Source organism: Stigmatopora argus, chromosome 18 (genome assembly GCF_051989625.1).
Source record: "Stigmatopora argus isolate UIUO_Sarg chromosome 18, RoL_Sarg_1.0, whole genome shotgun sequence".
NCBI classification, from domain to species: Eukaryota; Metazoa; Chordata; class Actinopteri; order Syngnathiformes; family Syngnathidae; genus Stigmatopora; species Stigmatopora argus.
In genome coordinates, this window is record NC_135404.1 from 4,119,269 (window position 1) to 4,144,165 (window position 24,897).

Here is a 24,897-nt window from a genome sequence, read left to right on the forward strand (position 1 = left end):
GCAATTGGCTGGAGACCAGTTCAGAATAGCCCTCTTGCCTTATGTCACTATCCCAGTCCGCCATTAGAACCAATTAGATTCTGCCACCCAGAATCTGATACATAAACTAGATGATGCAAAAAAAAAACGTCTGATTGTCAGATGTTCATCCTAGAAAGTAATTCAATCATTGGCCTCTATGTTTTTCCAGATATTTTAAACATTTTGATAGGATGAACAAGTAATGATGGAATCATGGCTGCAGTGCATCAATAAATGGCAGCAGCATCAACAAACTAAAGGATGCAAAGGTGTACGTCAAAACCCCTTGCGACGTCTTATTGTTGTATATGTACACTTATAGTTTGGTGTTGATGCAATTCCATATGGAAGTTTTTTGGGGGGGGTTGGATATACTTGTAGGGAGGGCCCTGTACAAGTAAAATTCTATGAATTATCTTTATGTGTTGCTTTGTCAATATTTTTATTGAGCAGTTTGAAATCATATATTTTTGTCATGCCATATACCATGAATTTTAGGTTATTCAGTCAGTGCTCAATGTGGAGAATCCACTGGTCGGGAGGCAGCTCGAGGTTATTGACACCCAGCTACAAAAAGCGGAAGAGTGCCTAAGCTGGAGCAGCCAAGGTGAGGGCGGTCGGTCTCAACTAATTGAGAAAACATACTGCGCGATGTTTACACTACCACCGCGAAAAGAGAACGTGGGGGGATTATATTTACTTGTAGTTGTTCGTGGCCCCCATTTTAATGGCAGAAAATTCACGTTTTACAGTTCCAAAGCGTTGGACTGTTTGACATATTTGTTTTCCTACCACACTATTACTGTGTAAACTAATATATTTAACAGCTTGTTTACTCAAAGAGTAAAGCAAAGTAATTGTCATCCCATTTTTAGGTATTTGGCAAAATATTCAGGAGTTGCGGGATTCTGTATGTGACCTAGAGAGTCGACTCCAGAGGACTAAAGACAATGTGGAGGAGATTCAGAACTGTATGAAGTCCTGGGAAAGCCCATTGTATGACAGAAAAGATAGGAAAAAAGACACTTTACTGAGTCTGGATGATCGAATCGAAAGGCGGACACGTTTTTATTCTATGATAAGATCATCTGGAGAAAAGATTCATTTCCTTGTGAAGGTAATTAAAATGAAATTTTCTGTTTAGGGTGTACTCATGGTGGTCTTCTGAAACAATATAATATATAGGCATAATCCAACAGTTATTTGACTTTTCAATTTATTGTTGCAATAATATAGTTGGCACATTAGACTAACGCAATGGGCTTTATGGCAAAAATCATTGGTTTCGTTTTAGAATCTTAGATTTTCCAGATGGAAGAGATCTATTACCTTCTTTTTTGAAGATGACATGAAGAATAATTGTGCCATTATTATGTGTTTTTGTCACAAAATGCACAGTTCTTACATAAATCTGGAATAGCATTGCTCCATTAAACTGTAAATTTGTTCACAATCTGATGCACATTTTGTATATTCCATTTAACTCCAATTTCCCATTCTCAGAGGAATCTGGAGCTTTTTATGTCAGAGCCATCGTCAGATGAATGGAAGGCATATGTGGGATACATTGAGGATATGGTCATCGATGGATTCTATAACTGCATAGAGTGTTCACTGAAGTTTTTCCTTGACAACACAGGTAAAAGAAATAGAACTTTCTTTGTATTTTCTTTTATTTAAATCAGTTACAGCAACCATTATCTGATACAGAGCCAACATACAGAAAATAAAAGTTTATCGTTCATATTTTATTACCTAAGCATCGCATTTATTATGTTTGTGGCCCAGAAGATAAAGATGAAGCAGTGCCCTTCTTTGAAACCCAACTGCATCTCAAAGTTCCTGATTTGGTGTTTGTACCTTCATTGGATTTTGGAGATAGACAAAATATGTTTGAGCTCTTTGAGAGCCTCATCAATGATATTTTTAGAGTCTCTTCATTTGTGCCACGCCTCTACCAGGACAGTTCCTTTCCTCACTACCAGGTATTTAAGTATTATGCATATGTTTTTCAATCGTTCAGATTCATAATTGTTCTCTATCAGCGAGGATATTGCAGAAGCTTCTCATTCTTTCAAGACTGAACTGTTTGGCTTCCACTGATAGAGCCATATGGTTAATCCATTTGAACTCAATTGAACAGTTCAAATAAATTGGGCATTTTTGACCATCAGTGGCAAAGAATGACAATGAACTAAGGACATTACACTCTTATTCACAGGATGAAATGGAAGATATGCCTGACTTGGCAGAAAAGCGGGTTCTCATCATGGAACGCGTGAAAAGTGTTATGAGTACCTGCTGCGTGTTCCGCAATTCATTGGAAAGCTATAGATACCTTTACGTTGATGACATGAAGGAAATCCTGCACCGTTTCCTCCGATTTGGTAAAGTTCTGACAAATCAGGAGATAGAGGCTAGATCTGAAGACTGTATCTCAGAGAAGCCACCAACACTAGATAACTTTAAACAACAAGTTGATAGGTCAGTGCTTTTTGTCGGTGCTCTTTTCAGAAATAATTTGTGATTGCAAAAACAAATGTGGATTTAAGCTTGGTTTCACTTTAATTCAGATATGAGAAGCTATATGAAGAAGTACAGAGTCTAGAGCCAGTACATGTATTCCATCGATGGATGATTGCAAATGGTCGCAGCATGAAGATTTCTCTCCTCAACATCATCAATAAATGGAGTTTCATGTTCAAACAGCACCTTGTCGACCATGTAACCAACAGGTGCAATACAAATATATTTATAATTCAACATTAATATTATACTTTGCTGTGGGATCTTTCTATTTCCAGTCTTTTGGCATAATCTAACACTATTCCATATACTGCATGACAATTAAGAACAGCATTTTGATGGTCTACAATGCTAGCCTTATAATTGGTTGTGATGCCTTATTATATTTTTTTCTGTGTTTTGTACATTAATCTATATGTTAATGGAATTACCATTTAATGCTTATTGTACTTCAATCCGTTGTCCAGTCTATCTGATCTTGAGACTTTCATCACCATCACTGAAACTGGCCTAGGCCAACAAGTAAAGGAAGGGGACTCTGAAGCCCTTGTAGGTGTTATGGGCCACCTGCTGTCTGTCAAGGAAAGACAGCACATGACAGATGCAATATTTGACCCACTTCAACAAAGCATTGCTCTTCTAAATGAGTATGAGCAGAAACTCCCTGATGTTGTTCACAAGCAGTTCGAAGTAAGGACCCACTATTTTGTCATCCCGGATTGACATACATGGTGCTATGTTTTACTTTTAGTTTTAATGCAAATACTTTTTTCCCCTTAAAACTTCAGACATTCTCCATGCCAATCCATCTTTGTTGTCCTCTTTTTTCAGGAGTTGCCAGAGAAATGGAACAAGGTAAAAAAGAAGGCTGCGTTCGTCAAACAGCAGCTGGCACCTTTACAAGCCATTGAGCTGGCGAGTTTGCGAAGAAAGTGTGCTTCGTTTGACGTAGAGCAACAAACATTCAGGGAGCATTTTTGCAACAATGCGCCTTTCAGGTAAGGATTACTGCCTTGGCAAAATGAAGCGCCCAAATAGATAATGCACACATGTCGTAAGATAGGATTTAATGTTAAATGCGTTTCTAGGTTAGTAGCATTTCATTATTTCAAACTCAAACAAAACTTGGAGAGTCCCCTTTGAAATACCAAACACGACACAGACTGGTTGGACAAACTTCCATGACACCTGAGAAATATGTGAGCAGCTGAGCTAGTTTTGCAATATTTCCCCAGTGATTGTGAAAAAAAAATCTTACAAGCAACTATTAAAAGTTGAAATGCAATTCTGAAAGAGTTTTAGCAACAAGTGTTAAAGGTCTATGTCAGGCAGAATGTTATGTTAATAATACAGGGGTGGCAAACCAGATTTTAAACTGTGATAGTCAAAGACCGACAACTTATGTCAGAAGCAGTATAAAAAATCCAAACTGCCAAATTATTTCATCTCATTTTCTGAACCGCTTTATCCTCATTAGGGTTGCGGGGGGTGCTGGAGCCAATACCAGTTATCTCCAGGCCAGAGGTGGGGGACACCCTGAATCGGTGGCCAGACGATCGCAGGGCACAAGGAGACGGACACACAAGGGGAAATTTAGTGTCCAATCAGCCTACCATGCATGTTTTTGGAATGTGGGAGGAAACCAGCGCACCTGGAGCAAAACCACGCACAACATGCAAACTCCACACAGGTAGACGTGACCTGGATTTGAACCCAGGACCCCAGAGCAGTGAGGTCGACGCGCTAACCACTCGCTCCACCGGGCTGCCTGCCAAATTATTTTTAAAATATAATCTATTTGTTTTAATGGGTCCTGATGAATTTGGGTTTGTTTTAAGAGAATAAAAATAAGAGAAACCTGAAACAAGGCAAAGAAGGACAGTATATACAAAATGTGATAAGAAGCAAAGACCCGCATTCATTTAGGCCAGGAGCCGCATGCGGCTCGAGAGCGGCGTGTCAATCAAGACAACTCCACAGCATCCAGAGGTTTTAGAACAGGGGTAGATCATGATCTACCGGTAGATCGCCATGGAACTATCGTTAGATCGCACAGCAATAGCATTTTAATCCCTATCTTCTGTCGGTTTTGTTAGCTAGGCTCTTTTAAGCTTTAGCATGAATCAAGAGTGGATTTTCACCCCCGTTCCCTAGCGCACCCATACATCTTGATAGAGTCTAGTGCAATGTATATCAACATAAATAATTGCTGAACTTTTTCGGTGGCCTGTAAAAAAGATAGATTGTGGAAGGTTAACTCCTTAAAACATAGATCTTGGAGGAATAAAGTTTGAGCGCCCCTGCTTTAGACGCTCCAATGAGATCTCATCCATCCTCGGGGGCTTGCCACCCAGGAGCTTTTAACCACCTCTGTGACTTTACCCCAATATATAAGGCCCTGCTTCCTCATGGGAAGTCGTGTTGGTTGTGGTTGAGTTGAGGAGGTCTTCGTTACATTCCAAGTCGAGGTCAGCAGTGCTCCATCCCCACTTTGCACAGTGTAGATGTTGCACCACTTTTCCCTCCCGAGATGTCAGATGGTGAACTAAAATTTACTTGAAGCTATCTAGAAGTTGTTCTCCATGGCCTCGCTGAACTCCTCCTCCCAATCTCTCCGGACATGAGAGAAGCTCTGCTGGAGATAGGAGTTGAAATTCCTTTTGACAGGGGACTCTGCCAGATGTTCCCAGCACACCCTCACAAAACATTTAGGTCTGCTGAGCGGAATCCGCATCTTCCCCCACCATCAGAACCAATTCATCACCAGGTGTTGATCGGTTGACAGGTCTGCCGCTCTCTTCACCCAAGTGACATGCAGTTGCAAGTCTGATGACATAATGTTCTAATAAACTTTTTGGGTTGATGATGTCAATTGGCGTGTTGAAATAGTAACTATGGACTATTGATCATGGGTCCTATAACAATTTTCGCTCCTACTTTTTCATTTTTTCAGTTCCATAGGAACCAGATGACTTAGGTGTTTGGTTATTAGTTCAACTTGTAGTTATGGCTCTTGCCAAATTCCAGCTTTTCGTGCAATGCCCAGCATTTAAAATAAATAAATAAATATATATAATAAAAGCATCAGTTTGACAGTAACACTCATTAAAATGATGGATTGCTCCACATAGTCAGGAGTTAAATGCTCTTCTTGCTGTTTACCCAGAAAATATCTATAGGAAAGTAGAAGGCTCACAGCTAATGAAACGTTTTCTAGCTCGTTGCACAGGGAACCATGGTTTCCTTTACATGATGGAGCTATGCATAAGCAAATGAAAAGGTGAACTGCCTTTTTTTTAAATTACACAATTATAGTCTCCATGTGTAGAAAATTGAGTCACAGCTTTTCTTGTCAATTCGGACGGTGAACAAGGTTGGTCTTTCTGCACTTACAGTTATTACAACTTCTCTTTGGATCAGTAACTTATGCTTGGCTCTTGTGCTGTTGCTACTTAATCCTTTCTGATCCACATTCATGTCTGGATACACACTAAATAGTGTGATTTTACAAGCCATATCTTTCCTTCATTCTTTCATTCTTTAAACCGTTTATCATCACAAAGCGGGGTACGCCCTGAATCGGTGGCCTGCCAATCACAGGGCACAGGGAGACGGACAACCATTCACCATGACACTCATACCTAGGTGCAACATAGAATGTTCAACCAGCCTACCCTGCCTGCTTTTGGAATGTGGAAGGAAACCAGAGTACCCAGAGAAAACCCATGCAATCCTGGGAGGAGAATTTGCAAACCCCACACAGAGGACTGACCTGGGATCCAAACCTCGACCCCAGAACTCCGAGGCCGACGTGCTAACCACTCTGCCGGGCCACCAAGCCATATCTAACATTCATTATTTATTTATTTTGTACCTTGTATCCTCAAAAGGGTTGCAGGTTCATATCTAACAACTTGAGGATAACATCAACGCAATATTAAGTCAATCTCTTGCAAGTCACTCGTTTTCCTTAGAACATCCCAACATCATGTCTGGGTTGTTTTGAAAATTATGTTTTTAGTCTGTTTGGTTTAGTTCAGTTTGGAAGGCAGTTTCCTAGTGCGCTTTTAAAACCATAGTTATCTCTTCACCGTAAGGTCTGATTGTACTTCTTCATACCAAGTGTGTGACCAGTTTTTAGGTAGAGCCTTGAAGGAGACAAGGAAATGCCCACTCATTAGTGTGACTGAATTTGCAGTGTTCATACCGAAAAGCATGACATATCTTATTTCAAAAATGATGCTTGCCAATGTCCACAAATTTTCCAAAATTGGATCTAAAACTGCCTGCTTGTTGTTGACTCGTGCAAATCTAGAGTTTCACGGCATATGAATACATTAGCTATTAAATTGACAGTATATACAGTACATTAATGTATTTTTAGAAGAAAATACTATATAAAGGCATTCTATAACCTTTCTCCTTGACTTCACTCAGACATGATTGTTATCTTGAGTTTCTCACATCTGACAAAGTTAATTGAATCTTACAACATTGATAATGAATACTTTACCTAAGTCCAGGCTGTTATTCATAATATTTAATCATCGCATTAGTTATGTGGCTAATTGGTCTGCTAATAGCATAGTGATTACATACCATTTATGTCTTGGAAGTCATTTTTAATTATAATTTGCACTCATCTGATTAGGTTTTGAAATTATAACCGGTCTTTTTATGATGCACACAATTCTGGGTTTGTCATTTATAAACCCCTACATTACCAAAACAAGACCTCCACTACAGTTAATGAGAATTTATTTTCTTTCATTCAGATTTGAAACTAGGAATCCTCACCAGATGTTGGACACTTTTCACTGCCAGATCCAGAAACAAGAAGAAGTAATGGCCTCCTTAATGGAATCTGCCAACCTTTTTGAACTGAATGTCTCTGAATACAAACAGCTCCGTCAATGCAGGTAAGGACCCAAGGATGAGATAAAGCAAAATGCTTGCCAAATGTGGCACTAATGATCAACGGATTTTGTGTCCCTAATTTATATTCATACTCTGAATATGGTTGGATTCACTGTATCTCCTGTTCTTCATCCCTGAGGCATGAGGTGCTCCTGCTGAAGGAACTGTGGGACATGATCACAGTAGTGGAATCCAGCATGGCAGCATGGAAAATGACTCCCTGGAGGGAGATTCATGTGGAGGACATGGAGCTGGAGTGCAAATGCTTCTCAAAAATTATTCGAGGGCTGGATAAGAAGGTAAGGCACAGGAAGGGGGCAGGGGGATTAAACTGTGAAACTAATCAGATAAGAATGGTAACCTAAAAAAGTGCCAATAGGCGTCAAGCAGAAATTATACTAAAATTTCCCTGTCATGTATTTACCACCAAACATAACACAAAAAGAAAAATATCCTACCCTGGATGTACAGTAAATGTGAACCTGTACTTACAGTCAACTGTATTGATATTATTATTATTATTATTATTGTCATCATTTTTGTGTTGTTATTATCATTAGGCTACTGTCTTTGCCTTTCTACTAGCTGGTGGTTTTAAAATCTAATTTAGAGTTGGGTTTAGATGGAATATGAAGAAATCTGTTTTCAATTTGCATCGCTAATGATTCTCCAAGGGTTAGGGTTTGGGGTTCGTTTCTTATTATTTAATTCTACATCATTTATGTGTGTGCGTGTGGAGTGTGTGCGTGTGTGTGTGTGTGTGTGTGTGTGTGTGTGAATGTGTTGCTCTTTTTGAAATTCAAGAAATTCCACAGACTTAATACAAAGGTTTGCCCTTTGCCTGATGGAATGCAGCAAACACTAAAGTCAAAATGAATTGAAAGCATTCAATTCAATTTAACTTGTGTAGTTTTCCTCCATTGTAACAGAACTTGTTTTCTACACTCAGCAGCATGAAAGACAGAAGAAAAAAATGCAGATACTTTACAGCATTTTGTTATTTTTCACACACATCTCAGTGTGGAGGAAAATTATTTCAGTCATACTCTGTTTTGTGCTGGTTGTGATTGTCGTTACGAGCACCTCTCCTGACAAATTCTTCACAAAAAGAATATCATCATGGGAGTAAATGACTGTTATTATGCAAATACATTTTCACCATACGTACGGAGTTGGACCCAGATGCTGGAAATTAGGCGCGCATAAGGGAGTCTGGGTGCACTAACGTAAGGTTTTAATAAAAAAGGCATTTTACAAAATAAAACTTCAATAGAAAAAGCAGGGAAAAGGTAACAACCTAAAACTTCCAAGAGATAAAACACGGAGGGAAGACGCACAACTACAAAACACGATGTAAACCAAACATAACCTCTAACAAGACAATACTTCCACACGGGTAGACAAAGACATGGGGTTTAAATACATAGACAGGGGTTTCACAAGACAATTAAACACCTGGGTCACATGAGGAAAGGTGAGCAGGAAAGTCACAAGAGCTAAAACTATTGGGTAATCAAAAGGACAGATTTTTGCTTTAGACACGTAAATACACAAATTAACTATACTTAAAATTATGTCACGTTTGGTGAAATATAGATTGAACGCCGATTGCCTTACAACTTTTCACGATTTTCCTAAAATGCGCAAAGCAAGCATCATTAAACTGGGCGGTAGAACAACTTGTGAACACTTTGATAGCAGACCCCGCTTCTTCTTTTCACTCGCATTGCGAAAAATTTCCTTCAGGCCCCCTGATGAACATCAAAGAATAATGTTGCATTACACTCCTAAAACCTCACAAAACAGGTGAGGGGCCTATCCAAACTGACTACACCATGGACTTAGGCCTGTCAGCATAAGATTGGATAAGATGGAAGAGCTGTCGGCGCTTACCAGCAACGGAGCCAAGGGGCTCTACTCTGCTACTGTTGTCTTCAGCTCCAGACTACTGAGGAACTGTGCGGATAAGCTTGGAAGAGTGACTCTGCATATTCTCTACCTTGGTCTCGGTCTGCAGAAGTTCCCCATCTTGTGGAAGACTTCCTGTGTGTGGTTCCAGTTTTTGTCTAACCTTACAATGTCTTTTTGAGTCTATGCGTTTTAGCTACCGCAACCAAGATGGCGCCGTTCAAGTGCCAGCTGGCGGCGGTAGCCCCGTCCACTCTTGCTCGTTTTGTTATTTTGCTGCTTTTCTGTCTTAAAAATTTGATTTGGTGATTCTCAATGATCCCATTTACTTTGATTTGCTTTGTACTTTGTGCTTTTGCTTTGTTGTTCAGTCTAATCACCCTCTTGCTACTGCCACAATGAAATTTCCCGAATACGGGATGAATAAAGTTATCCAATCCAATCATATCTGACAAACAACCATTTCAGTCATTATTATTATCTTCAATTAACCTAACGTGTGTATGTTGAAGGAAAACACAGGAGACAAAATATGAAACTAGAGCCTTCCAACTATAAAGCAGTGTTATTTGATTGATTTTGTTCAAAGAAAAAAGCCATTAGTAAAATCTTCAAGTGATCCCTTTGCACACTGTAACATCAATGGTAATACTTCAAAAGAAAAATGCAATGTGTTTTCTTGCCCTTCACGCAGATAATTGGTACAACAAAATGATTTACCTTTAATTACTCATGAAGCTACTATTTGCTGAATTCTGCCATGGGAATTTTGAGTAAATAATCACTCAAGATTTTATCAATGTACACAATAAAATAAATTAGGATCCATGTTGACTACTTATCTAGGCTGACTGCTTATTTATGTTGACTAATTATTATCTTGACTACTTTTTTATTTATTGCCTATGTATTCATTATTTATTTGTGCACGTCATGGTGAAGCTTTGAATCTCATTATAATTGTACAATGACAGTAAAGGCATTCAAGTCAATTCAATTCGAAATCTGAATATTTCAGTATATTTTACTTAATTCTTGCCAAAATCCCTTTGTGTTTCGTAATACATTAAAATGAAAAATAAAAGCTTATTTTTGCTGTTGCTTTCTGGTGACATTTGTAGATTAAAACATGGGAGGCCTTCACATTTCTGGACAACAAGGTAAAGAATCTCCTCATTTCCATCCGGGCTGTGGCAGAGCTCCAGAATCCAGCCATACGTGTGAGACACTGGCATCAACTAATGTCTGCTACTGGTGTTTATTTCACCATGGATAAGGTTCGCAACACAATTACAAATAAGAAATCACGGTGTTCATTATTCCATTGATTCATTCATTCTTTTATTCATCCAATCAGTAACGAAGTGATTTTTAACATTTTGAATTGTGTTGTCAATGATTACAAAGTAAAACAAAAAAATAAATGAATTGACACTCCCTATATTCATTCATTTATTCATTCATTTTCTGAATTGCTTATGCTCACAAGGGTTATGGGGGTGCTGGAGCCTTTCCCAGCTGACATTCAGGCACGAGGCAGGGGACACCCTGAATCGGTGACCAGCCAATCGCAAGGCACGAGAAGACGGACAACCATTCAGGCTCACACTCATACCTAGGGGCAATTTAGAATGTCCAAACAGCCTACCATGCATGTTTTTTTCTTTTTTTGAATGTGGGAGGAAACCAGAGTTCCTGGAGAAAACCCGCACAGGCCTGGGGAGAACATGCAAACTCGACACAGGTGGACCAACCTAGATTTGAACCCAGGTCCCCCATTGTGAGGCCGTCGGGCAGTCTCAATTATTATTGTGAAGGCTTAAAATGATTTGCAAAGGTCTTTTGGTTATGTTTACATTTTGCACAGCACCTTATTTTCATTGAAATAGGGTTTGTACTTTGAAGGACATAGTGGTGCCATTTTTTTTCTTACCTTAACATTCAACTCAGATTTTATAAAAAATAGGAAACAACTCTCGCTGACCTGCTGAATCTGAACCTGCACTGTTTTGAAGAGGAGGTGAGAGGGATTGTTGACAAGGCTGTTAAAGAGATGGCAATGGAAAAAGTTGTTTCAGAGCTCAACATCACATGGACAGGTCCAACCTAAACTTTCACTATGGGCCACTTGGCCTACTTTCCAATATTTATTCTCTATTGGTATCTTACATGATGCATTGCAGGTATGAAGTTCCAGTATGAGCCCCACCATCGTACCCAAATACCCCTGCTGCGTTTCAACGAGGAGCTTATTGAGACACTGGAAGACAACCAGGTCCAGCTGCAGAACCTTATTTCTTCTAAGTATATCGCCCAGTTTTTGGATGAAGTTTCATCCTGGCAAAGTAAGTTGTCTGTGGCCGATTCTGTCATCTGCATCTGGTTTGAGGTGCAACGGACATGGACCCACCTGGAGAGCATCTTCATTGGCTCACAGGACATTCGCTCACAGCTGCCTCAGGTTACTATGAGATCGCTCTACTCTCCACTTTAAAAAAAAATTACAGCAAATGTCAGTTTCATTTATGAATTACCTCTGCATTTACAATTAAACCCAGATAAAGTGTTATGGCTTTTAACCAATAGTTGGCATACACTGCTAGTGTTAGAACTGTGGGTATGTGACTTTTTAATTGTACTTATGATGTCAGGGGTGAGCTTTTACCCATATGTTTGTTATTATACCTGTAATTCTCCCTCTCCCATGTGGTAAGATAAATCCTCTGGCTGTTTTCCCTTGTGGAAATGTCTGCAGGAGTCTAAGTGCTTTGAAGGGATTGATGCCGATTTCAAAGAGTTGGCTAACTCATTCCATCAAACACCCAATGTTATAGAGGCTACCAATAAACCTGGTCTGTTCAGCAAACTGGAGAACATCCAGTCCAGGTGATAATTAAGATGCAATTACTGTGTTGTCCTTTTCACTCTTTTTTACCGGTTCCGATGTGCAGTCACAGTCAGCTTCACACATTAAGCACATACTATATGTTAATACTATGTGTATTGTGTTTACCTCTACAGGCTATCCCTTTGTGTAAAGGCTCTGGCAGAGTATCTGGACATTAAGCGCCTGGCCTTCCCTCGTTTTTATTTCATCTCTTCAGCTGATCTTTTAGACATTCTTTCTAATGGAACCAACCCACACCAGGTGATGGCATTTTTTTTCCGAAAGCACAGCATTTTTTTTGTTTGGTATGCAGTTTGGTCTGTTCTAGATATTAAAACTAGCAAATATCGTAGGTTTACACAAGCTTTGAAAAATAATGAAATATTCACAACAACTATTTTTAAGACTGACCTCAAATTGAGCTCAGTGACATTACTAGAAAATAACACAGGAATTACAACGGACAAAATAGAGCGGTTGCATTAAATGTTTATGTTACTATAAATTTATTTCTTTGAACACCGGCCATCACGAAGAAATACTCCATATACAGTAATACCTTGACATATCAGTGTCCAAATATACACGAAATTTGAGATACGAGGAAAATTCAGAGCACATTTTTGTACATATCTATGTGAAAAATTGATTTGAGATACGAGTAAATTCACATACGAGCTCCATCCTGGAACATATTAAGCTTGATCTCAGGGACTTGAGTGCTATGAGGTCGATGAGCTAATTATATTAATAAAATAATTTGGGAGATTGAATTTTTTCATGATGCTCCTGACATAACATGTGGCTCTTTGACTCTCACCATTTAAAATTTTGCCTCTTTGTGTCTAACTTGTTTGCCACCCCTGGATTAACATAACATTCTACCTGACATAGCCCTTTAACACTAAAACTGCTTGCTAAAACTGTTTCAGAATTGCATTTAAACTTTTAATAGTTGTTTGTAAGATTTTTTTCTCAGTGGAAGTTTTCACAATCACTGGGGAAATATTGCAAAAGTACCTCGGTTTCCACACATACACGCAAGGCCAGCTTTGCCACCGCACACTGACATCGTTGAGAGTGCCAGCACGGATTTCCCTGGAGCTCAGAAAGTGAATAACACATTGATGAGTAGTCAAAGCCGCTGCAAAAATACAGTCGAGGAAAAAGAAGTCCTCCATTCCAGCGATTGTCACAGGGAACACGAGTGCTTTGGCAAATAACATGGACTCGGTCGGCACATGCAGCGGGAGTACCTTGTGAACAGTGAGTTATGACTGATGGAGATACGAGTACTGGCTCACTGACCTTAATGGTGATAACTGACTTCACCATAGTGCAGACGGACTTATTTTTGACAAAAAAATCCAGACATGGAATGTTACCATGAAGGTACATGTCTCAAAAAGCAACATTGAACTGTTGGCTGCCGGAATGCATCCATGTTATACTGTCAATATAATTCTTCTAATGTCATCACGGGGTAAATTCTGCCATCTGTTACAGAGGCATGGTTTGTGACACAATTCACTCAGTGGTTGACAGCTTATAGAGCCTGCACTCATTAAGCATTTTAATCACTTCACTGTAGACACTGTTCTACCCACATCTTTGTGGTGTTTTCCATGGTTATTTTTGCCATCAATCCGCTATCAAGCAATTGCAGTCTGGTATTTACCAATACTATACTGATGTGTTTCAATAATTAAGGTAGTAGATGCATCAAATTCCCCCAATCTCAATTATTTTTTTAAGACCTTGACACGTTTCATTAATATTTACCAATAAAATTGGTAAATCGAGTAATATAGATAATTATTTTCTTCACGGAGTAATTGAATAGAGTAATGGAAGGGACTGCTGCTTTAGAAAGTAATATGTATTCATTTATTTATTCAGCATTCCCCTTATCCCGATCAGGGTCGCAGGGGTGCCCAGCCACCTATTGGTAGTAGGCAGTTGACACTGTGAATTTGTTGCCAGCCAATGGCAGCGCACAATGACGCAAACAACCAATCATGGACACACTCTTCAGGATAATTTAAAACTGTTCAACCAGCCTTCATGCATGCTTTTGGGATTTGGGAGGACAAACGCTGAGAATACCAATGCAGCACGGGGAGACCCTGCTCCACAAAGGAAGATCGTAACCCAATAGCTCAGAACTCTGAGGTGGATGTGCTAACCACTCAGATACTGTGCCAAGAGTTGTAATACTGTTTAACGGGTAGTCGTACATTTTGGAGTAACTAACCCCAACACCGATCAGGATGTCATCATTCAAGCTAGTATAGAACAGTGAGACCATGGTGAGCTGCATTCCCAGAATGACATCATCTTTCAAGATGACAGGGGTTCAAGGTTCCCAGACCCTTTTTTCCATAGTGTGGTGATGTACAACGGAACACATCGGGTCAGACAGAAGTCTCTATTGACTATGACGTTTGCAAGTGACGTCATGATATAGAGTGAGAATAAGGAGCAGGTGGAAGAGAGCCTTGAGAGATGGAGTAAGGGCTAGATTAACAAGAAGTAAAGGCCAGTTATAGCAACATTGTAAAAGGTTTAATGAATGGGAGACTAGTTGAGTGATTATTATGTTATAACAAGTAGAGGTACAGGAGTTTGTTAGAGCAATGGAGAATGTGGGAGAAAGGTTAAAAGAAGTCCAAACATGAGTGAAAGTGAAAGAAAGGCTTTATAAAACCAAGTGGCCTGCTGAGACTAGTCATTTTATATGGCTTGGTGGTGTCCACAATGACCAGAAAGCAGAAACTGGAGCTTGAGGTGGCAGACTTGAAAATGCAGAGATTCTTTTTGTGAGTTCTGTAGTCGGAAATGATCAAGAAAAGCTCATCGAAGGTTACAGCAAGGATTTAAAGATTAACAAAACCAAGCCAGAGACGGCAGAATGAGATTGGACATATGCAGAGAAAGGACACTGGGTAGTGGATAGAACATTTTGGACAATGGATGATGGACACAGATTTGGTGAGGCAAGATGAAATTAAAGTAGCATAATAGAATGGATAACAAAAAGAATAGTGTTCATTCATTTTTATACCGTGATGCGTCATCATCATTTTTTTCCACTTTGTGATAATTATCAAAATTGTATATGACAGTAGCATAATAAAAAAGTTTATTCCTTCATTCATTTTCCGTACCATTTATCCTCACAAGGGTTGCATGGGTGTGGCAGCCTATCCCAGACAACAATGGGCAGTAGTTACACCCTGAGTTGGATGCCAGCCAATCAGAGGGCACAAGGGGACGGACGACCTCATGCTCACACTCATACCTAGGGACAATTTAGAGTGTCAAACCAGCCTACCAAGCCTGTTTTTGGGATGTGGGAGGAAAACCCATCCAGGCACAGGGAAAACATGCAAATTCCCCAATGAGAGGTTGGCGTGTGCGGTCGATTGGTCGCTGGTCTTTTGGTCGCCGGTCTTTTGGTCGCGGTCTTTTGGTCGCGGTCTTTTGGTCGCGGTCTTTTGGTCACGGTCTTTTGGTCGCGGTCTTTTGGTCGCCCCGACCGTGACAACGGGCGACCAAAAGACCGGCGACAAAACAAGGTAAAACAACATGGTCTACGCATCAATAAAAGCCAACAATGGCCATGAGCAGTTTCACTGAGCCGACATAGGAGTGTAGAAGAGTTTGTATGTACATGACTTGTCCCTTTAAGAAGGTACGTCAGTCAGGGTCTTAACAAGTTCTCCAACAAAAAACAATAAAAGTCCGGGAAATTTGGAGCTTTTCTTTAGCCTAATAATTACTAGGGCATTAAGTATGACTTAATAGTAATTCACAGTTTGTATTTAGGGAATTTGAGCAACGATTTATATGGTAATTATCAATAACCTTCCGGGCGACCAAAAGCCCGGCGACCAAAAGATCGGCGACCAAAAGACCGGCGGCCAATCGACCGTGTACCAGAGGTTGGAACCCACCAGAGATTAAACCCTTATTCTTAGAACAAACAGTAAGGTGGACGTGTTGTTTATTGCTCCATACATATCAAAAACGACATAATCATATCCTCAACGCTGCTTTTTTTGGCATAATTTTTTGTTTCCTTCAACATTATTAATGCAAACATGTGTATTTACAATCCATCTTATTAGCCAATACAGTACAGCGATCCTAATTACACTCATTTTTATAGCAGATGTGACAATTGACATATGGTTGAGTGAAAAAATTGTACACACAAACCTCCTCAAAGAAAAGAAACATGTATTTGCACTTATAGAAACATGTTACGGTATTACATCATCTGTAATTTTTTTTTTAAATCACCCTCCCTTTAAATTTATGCTTATGACATCATTAAATGTATATTCCGTTACTCCGGCTTTTATCCCAGCACATTATTTTAGCAGTTCTGAGTTATTATTATTATTTTATCATTATTGTTACTATTATTCATTTTTATATGTTTGTAGTTTCTCGAGTTTCCACACTGAGGCGATATTGCTCATACTTTTCCAGCTGACATTCTCTTACTGTCACAACAATTTTCCCACCCATACATGCACTGGAAATATTAAATTGCCATTAAATACTGTTTTCTCTTAAATAGTTTAAATTATGAAAAGGCAAATCATGCATTTCTAGTCTAAATTTTGAAGAAAGACTCAAACAAACATTTGTTTAAAATATTAGTGACGTTGAAGCTGCCCAAAACTGATGAATTGCTTTACACTGTTTACATTTTACCAGGTCCAGAGGCATCTGTCTAAGCTATTTGACAACATGGCTAAAATGCAATTTGAAACAGATGGCAAGGGGAATCTTTCCAAAACTGGACTGGGCATGTATAGCAAAGAGGAGGAGTATGTACCTTTCAATCAGTCTTGCAACTGCTCTGGACAGGTAAAATCAACTTGCATTGTTATTTTTTCCATGTCTTATAATTAGATTATAGGAGGTGTTAAAGTTTGATTTGGGAATTACTACATAGTTTCTGAAAGTTTAAATTAGAAAGCTCTCAGCCCTTTCTTTTATCAGGAAAAGTAGAAAAATATACATTAATCCCTTGTCGATTGATTTCTCTAAGAGATAATCAGAGTCAGCCAAAGTAGGGGTCCAATCAATGTCATGAGAACAGAGATGTTCGTTAAGCTGACATTCCTTTCAATAAAACACACATTAGTTTTGAGTTTCCATTCTCAAGAAAGATCTGGAAAACCTGCAATTAAGAATTGTATGACCCTAGAAAGGCTCATAAAATTATGTCAAAGTATCTTTTCTTTCACAGCACTATTGTCATATTATTTAGTCTGTTTGAAATACATAAATAATGAGACAAAAAGGCGACGCATGTGGCTCCACTTCGCTGCGTGACCGAACGTTTCGTCGAAAGACGTTTGGTCCCCGGACATTTGGTCCCCGGACGTTTGGTCGACCGGACGTTTGGTCGACCGGACGTTTGGTCAACCGGACGTTTGGTCGACCGGACGTTTGGTCGACCGGACGTTTGGTCGGCCGGACGTTTGGTCGGCCGGACGTTTGGTCGACCGGACGTTTGGTAGAACGGACGTTTGGTCGCCGGGTTTGCTCGCTGTCAAATTATGACAGAGAGTTTACTGTTGATATTTTGATATTAGATATTTAGATATTAAACTCACTCTCTCTCTCTCATGATTATAATTTTGAGAGCTGGTTTCAACAGAAACAACCCGGCGACCAAACGTTCGTTTTACCAAACGTCCGTTCTACCAAACGTCCGGTCGACCAAACGTCCGTTCTACCAAACGTCCGGTCGACCAAACGTCCGGTCGACCAAACGTCTGGGGACCAAACGTCTTTCGACGAAACGTCCGAGTACCGCTTCGCTGCTGTGGGAAATTGTGATGATCCATGGAAAGAAGTTAATTATCAAATTTATCATTGAAATTTACTGGACATTTTACAACCTTACAAATGTTCAATTGAAAATGGGTGATGCAACAAAACAACAAAATTGGATGAAAATGAGTGGCTGTAACATGATACAAAGGTCTAATGTGCAAACGGGGGGAATTCTTTGTAATTGTTCAATTGTTGTTTTCCTACCAAAGGCACAGCAATAAGTTTTTTTTTAATCCAAAAGTTCACCATTTTTTTCCCACTATGCATATTTTTTACTTTAATTAAATATTCAGAGGCACAGTAATTCCACATTATTCACCTAATGTTTGTTGTATAAGGTGGAGGTGTGGTTGAACCAGGTTCTGAACACAATGCGTGCCACTGTTCGTCATGAGATGTCCGAATCAGTGACCACCTATGAAGATAAACCCAGAGAGCAATGGTTGCTTGATTATCCAGCTCAGGTAAAATCAAGTAACATTCTATTGTACAAAAAATAGATTTTGGTTTAGGGTGCTTGTTTATGCTAGAAAATTATTGATTTCATAATTCACTGTATGTGAGAGCATATGACCACATTTTATGAAAAAAAAGGACTCATAAAATGAAACTATAATCTAACAATTTAATTAATTTAACCTAAATCAGAAAATATATTTAAGTGGCAAGAAGAAATTTAGCTGTTTTTTTCATTTGAAAGACTCTAAAGTTCAATTTATATCTACAGCATTATAGAAAAAACTATCGGATCTAGAAAATCAACAAATAAACATAAGTGATAGTATCCTAACTGGACCAAAACATTGACAATTATCAACATTCCTTCATTTTCCGAACCGCTTATCCTCACAAGGGTTGCGGGGGGTCTGAAGCCTATCCCAGCAAACTATGGACACCAGGCTGGGGACTCCTTGAATTGGAGGCCTGCCAGTCACAGGGCACAAGGAGACGGACAACCATTCACTGTCCCACTCATATCTCGGGGAATTTAGAGTGTTGAACCAGCCTACCATGTGTGTTTTAGCGACTTGGAAGTACCCATAACATTCAAATTAAAAAGAGGGATGAATGGAAGCTTGTTTGCAAAAAAACACTGTCTGTTCACAATTTGAAGAGATCTGTAGGACAAGATGAGAAGTGGAATGTGTAGTTTAATTTTTTGCTAATTTGTACCGAATCATATGCTCCACATTACAGACACCTGGGAACAAAACAAAATGTGAAAACATATGACATACTACAATCAGAGCAGGGAAACGAAAATAAATGACAGGGTTAATATTTAAAAAGTACTCCATTCCATCCTCTTCTGGTTTATTTGTGGGGGGAAAAACGCGACAGTAAGCCATAGAGCTAAGAATGATTGCTCGTCACATGCAGGGCATTTATACAAATACCCCACAGACAATGATAATTAGATTTTTTCTAAGTCAGATTTACAACAATAATTGTCGTTTTTAAAACCTCTAATTTAGAATTTCAATCAGTTATATGTTGAGTGGGTTCTTGATATTTTAAAAATAAATATCTTCACTACAGAAAGTTCGTGTTTCACTCAATGAGTTTTGATCTTATCAAAGAGTATTTTTTGAAAAGTGCCAAATTCTTGTTAAATTGTTTTTGGGAAAACTGCATCCACATCCTCCATTAGGTTGTCATTTTTTTTAACCCTTAATGGCTTTTAACTACATTGTCATCTCTGTCTGGTAAAACTTTATATTACTATAAGAGCAACACAATTATTATTCATCCATTGTTGAATACCTGTCTCCTGTGATGTATAATCTGCAAACTAATTTCCAAACTCGTCATGTGAAATAAGTGCTCGTTATGCTTTACATTTTAATGCCTTTCCCAAAATAGAAATGACTTCTTGAGTTAATTATATGACCCCCATCATAAAACAAAATGAGTTAGCCAATATTTTATGAGGTGATTAATTTGCATCCTTACTAACAAGAACACTTCTGCCCTTTTCTTTAGCCCATTTTTAATTCATGAGCATGACTTCTGGATAGAAATTTGCATCAGATGATTCATTTTTGCAAAAATATGAATAAATGACATTCTCCACACCTGTTTGTATGCTAAGTAGAAAACTAAACTCTTTGTGTTACTTTGGCTGGTATGAGGCTAATATAAACTAGACGTGAAAACAAGTTCAACCAAGTTTATTGGACTAAAGGAAGAAGATATATGCATCAAATGAAAACTATACAGGTGCAAACACTTGGGCACCCCAATATAAAAAAACATCAATATTCAGTAAATGTTTTGGCAAAATAATAGATTTTACTTATTTCCCACCACTTTTATTTTGTTATTAAACATTCCTCCTTACAAAACATCTTCGGTTAAGTTCAGTTAGATGGTTCACGGCCATGGAAAGCCAGATGATCCCATATTTTTTCATTGATATCCAGGACCAGGGACTGATTTGTACTTGGCATTGTGCGGTAGTAGATTTTGAGCAATGTTGTGGTTCTTTGTATGGTTGAAATATGACTGTTTTTGTAGGCTACATTATGCTCAAGCAGGGATCACCAACTCTGGTCCACAAGGCCCCTATCCAGTCTGTTTTCTATAGCTCCCTTCTCTACCTCAAATGAATCAAATCATCAACTCATTAGCAGGCTGTCCAGAAAACTAATAATGATCCTGATTCTTTGATTCAGCTACCACCAGATTTTGTAGATGCAGGGATCCTCAAACTATTCCAAAAAGGGCGCAGTGGGTGTGTATTTTCATTCCAACCCACCAATCTCGTGTCCTAAAGGTGCAATCAGTATATTGCAGTCAGGTGCTTCTTGTTTTCTGCATAAATCTCATTGGTTAAAGTGCCTGTGCTGGATCGGTTGGAGTAAAAACCTGCACCCACAGTGGCCCTCGAGGACCGGTTTGCCTACCCCTGACACTGTAGAGGTTCACTCGCCTGACCTTGTGCGGGCAGGCGTGGGCTCGATTCCCACATGTGGCGGTATGTTTGTGAATGCGAATTGTCATCTGTCTCTCTGTGTGCCTTACGGCTGACCAGTCGAGGGTGTAGCCTACCTTTCGCCGACAAAGTCAGCTGGGATAGGCCTTTGTAAACCCCGCAACCCATACAAGGATGCGTGGAATGGGAATATGAATTAAATATGAATGAATTATTTGATTAAGGTGTGTTGGAGTACTGGAACTGGATAGGTTTCCTTCAGGACTGTATTTGGAGGACAGCTGTGCTAAAGAATCTCTTGACATTGAGTGGGATGCATCCAACTCTCATTTAATAACAATTTCCCCAGTTTAAGGAGTGGCCATAAATGGATCTGCTCCCAAATTTTACTGTGGGTTGTTAGTGATTTTCTTGGAATGCATTGTTCTTTCATCACCATGTGTTGCACAACCTATCACCAAATAACTCAATCTTTGTTCTATCAGTCCACAGTACCTTGCACTATAATGAAGATGAGTAAAAATGTGCTTTGGCATACCTCAAAGAGGTCTTTTGTGGCATTTATGCAGAAATAGCTTCTTACGCATCTCGGATATTTCTCTTGGCCTGCTCTGCCTGGACTTAATAAGAATTGTGCATGTTTTATTTTCTCATTATGTTTCTCACAGCGCAATCTGACAGCTCAAATGTCAGCAATAGCTTTTGTAGTCCTTCCCGTTATTAGATGAAGATGTACAATCTTTTTTTCTCATTCAGGTCACTTGAGAGCGGTTTTGAAGCTGCATGTTACGTCCTCTTCACAGGAGATTCAAAGAGAAACCCAAATGCACTTCCCCTTTTTGTACATTTTATCATGATTTCACAAATCTTTTTACAAGGTTCAAAGCTCAATGAGCTTGTGCGCCAAATTTGGGTTCCAATTAACCAGTGCTAAGTTACAGATATTCAAATCAAAGATGCCCAAAATTTTGCTCTCGTGATACTTTGCTTTGATGTATATTGTACATCTTCCTTTAGCCTGATAATACTAGTGTTAATTCTGAAATGTTATTCTGTCCATCAGTTTTTTCATATATCAAAATGAAATACTGTTCGCAACTTTCAGTAATTTATAAATGAAAATAATGTTAACTGTAATGAAGCATGAAAATCTATAAATGTGTGAATAAAACGTATATTTTGGCGACCCACCCTCGCACCTATGTTTTACCCTGAGTTTCGCCAAGGTAACCATTTTAATGTGCACTTCAGGTGGCACTTACTTGCACTCAGATCTGGTGGACATCTGACGTGGGAATGGCTTTCGCCCGTCTGGAAGAAGGCTATGATAGTGCACTAAAGGAGTACCATAAAAAACAGGTGTTTCAGCTCAACACCCTCATTTCCATGCTGATTGGACAGCTTTCACCTGGAGATCGACAGAAGGTCATGACTATCTGTACTATCGATGTCCACGCCAGAGATGTGGTTGCCATGATGATTGCACAGAAGGTAAAGTGGAATTTTTCTACAGGATAATGAGTATACTGCACAGCTAGAGCTTTCATGCCTATTTCGTTTGGAGCATTTCCTCAAAAGAAAACCTGATGATCTGTTTTTTGGGGCATATGCCTAAAAGCTGCATTTGTTCATGACTACTTCACTTGTAAAGAATGTGGAGAGCAATTATGGCAACTGACCTCAAAAGATGATGGCTGCATTTATGGCCTCTACAATTTTATACACACAAACGGCTCTGGACACTATGTTTCATCTACCTTTGGTTTTAGCGAATAGTGCATCATGAATACAGGATGTACTGGAGTTATATATTTATGTACTGTAAGGCATAATATGAAATTAATAAAGCATAATTCTCATGAGGAAAAATAAACTTATCTTGGCACTAATCTCGACACTGTCTTCTCTTTCAATTTTAGGTGGATAATTCCCAAGCATTTCTGTGGCTTTCACAATTGCGACACCGTTGGGATGAGAAGGAAAAGCATTGTTTTGCAAATATTTGTGATGCCCAATTCTGCTATTCCTATGAGTATCTGGGAAATACGCCACGGCTTGTCATCACACCGTTAACAGACAGGTACATTTGTTTTATCTTATTTTCATCATCACTAATAATTGTTAGTAATTTTATTATGAACACAGGATTCTACTGTTCAGCCCTTGTCCAACAGAAGTGACTGTTTTATTTCAGTCTCTTGCTGTAAATGAGTACTTATAGCCATCCTAAAAAATAGATTGTGATACTTCACTATTTATTAGGAGGAGAAAATGTCTCAGTACCTTTTCAACACGTCTGTTTCTACAAAATTGTAACACGCTATGATAGATGATATAATTTGATTCCTAATCGGCTACCTATCAGATGTGCCTGGGCAACAATTAAAATAATATGATAAAATTATGTTTGCAGTGTCAATATTTTGACTTTTATTTTCGCTTTCATAGTGAGAAACTATTGATGGCTGTTAATAAAATTATTTAGTTGTTACAACATTAATTATAAATACATGACATCAGTGTGCAATGTATCCAAAATTTGAGAAAAATGAAAGTAAATCCACTTCCACTAATGAATCTTTACAATGTTCAACTTTTGCTTTGCGAGGTTAAACACAAAATGTTGACGGATAATAATGATTTAATAATGTTGACTCCATGAATATTTGGCAATAAATAACAATCTTACGTGTAAAAAAATATTACATTCAATGCAAATCAAAATGCTAATACATTGAGTGGAAAAAACGAACCTTGGTAGCATATTCACTTGAAATTGATATTAATTTGCGATTTACCATAATTTTACAGATTTCAAACATTTTAGTATCTCACATAAAATTTACATCCGCTATCGAAAAAAAAATGCTTTTCTTTTCTTTTTAAAATCTGCTATTGTTCTTAGAATAATTAACCATGATTCTACGTGATATAATTTAGTTGCTGCTTTATTTTCTGAGACAATTATATGTTTGGTAGATGCATGATGAAAAGAAACAAATCTTCCCATTAACTTCTTTTAATGCTAACATCTATGATAAGTAAAATCTTGTGGATTGACACCAGAGGGAAACTTGCTCAACATTTTGTTTGTTCACAATCACGTTTTCACAGAATTCCTGATAAAGTTTTAACACCACAAACATGAATACCTGCCTCACAGAGCTATTTGGCAAACTGAAACTGCAGTGTGTGATTATGCATCTCCAGATCTGTCAGACTGACCGGTATTCCATTTGAAGCCAGAACAAAGCTGAAACAATGGGCTTTGATGGCAGGATCAGCGGACATTGTAGCAAGAATTTACCATATGCTCCATGCCCTTGCTGGAAGCCACAGTGTTCCTTTTATGTTGATAGTTGTGCTTGGATTAAGCAGCATTTTGACTCACCCTTTATTTAAAAAATTGAGGAAAAGCTAACATTTGGAAAATGTAATCCATTCATACAACCAGCATGTTAAAAACTCAAATAATAAATAAATGGATAAGCTAAAAACTACAATAATAAACGAATGGATAAGCTAAAAACTACAATAATAAACGAATGGATACGCTAAAAACTACAATAATAAACGAATGGATAAGCTAAAAACTACAATAATAAACAAATGGATAAGCTAAAAACTACAATAATAAAAAAATGGATAAGCTAAAAACTACAATAATAAACGAATGGATAAGCTAAAAACTACAATAATAAACGAATGGATAAGGTAAAAACTACAATAATAAACGAATGGATGAGCTAAAAACTGCAATAATAAACGAATGGATGAGCTACAAACTACAATAATAAATGAATGAATAAATAGATACATACATAAACAACAATTTAAAACAAAA

At 38.5% G+C, this 24,897-nt stretch overlaps 1 protein-coding gene across 2 annotated transcripts in view; it reads left to right on the top strand.

The window, feature by feature from the left end:
* dnah9 (dynein, axonemal, heavy chain 9) overlaps window positions 1–24,897 on the top strand; it is a 137,078-nt gene that overhangs the window by 15,542 nt on the left and 96,639 nt on the right. Inside the window, exons 14-32 of one of the 2 annotated variants that reach the window (XM_077625613.1) lie at window positions 520–628; window positions 897–1,138; window positions 1,525–1,660; window positions 1,810–2,006; window positions 2,243–2,505; window positions 2,595–2,756; window positions 3,015–3,237; window positions 3,379–3,545; window positions 7,323–7,466; window positions 7,604–7,763; window positions 10,494–10,649; window positions 11,339–11,471; window positions 11,556–11,833; window positions 12,128–12,258; window positions 12,394–12,520; window positions 16,988–17,140; window positions 18,457–18,582; window positions 22,305–22,544; window positions 22,973–23,133. In XM_077625613.1, the coding sequence (XP_077481739.1) occupies window positions 520–628; window positions 897–1,138; window positions 1,525–1,660; window positions 1,810–2,006; window positions 2,243–2,505; window positions 2,595–2,756; window positions 3,015–3,237; window positions 3,379–3,545; window positions 7,323–7,466; window positions 7,604–7,763; window positions 10,494–10,649; window positions 11,339–11,471; window positions 11,556–11,833; window positions 12,128–12,258; window positions 12,394–12,520; window positions 16,988–17,140; window positions 18,457–18,582; window positions 22,305–22,544; window positions 22,973–23,133 (3,308 nt within the window). The remainder of the gene's footprint in view (window positions 1–519; window positions 629–896; window positions 1,139–1,524; window positions 1,661–1,809; window positions 2,007–2,242; window positions 2,506–2,594; window positions 2,757–3,014; window positions 3,238–3,378; window positions 3,546–7,322; window positions 7,467–7,603; window positions 7,764–10,493; window positions 10,650–11,338; window positions 11,472–11,555; window positions 11,834–12,127; window positions 12,259–12,393; window positions 12,521–16,987; window positions 17,141–18,456; window positions 18,583–22,304; window positions 22,545–22,972; window positions 23,134–24,897) is intronic. The other variant, XM_077625614.1, reaches the window with a different exon arrangement.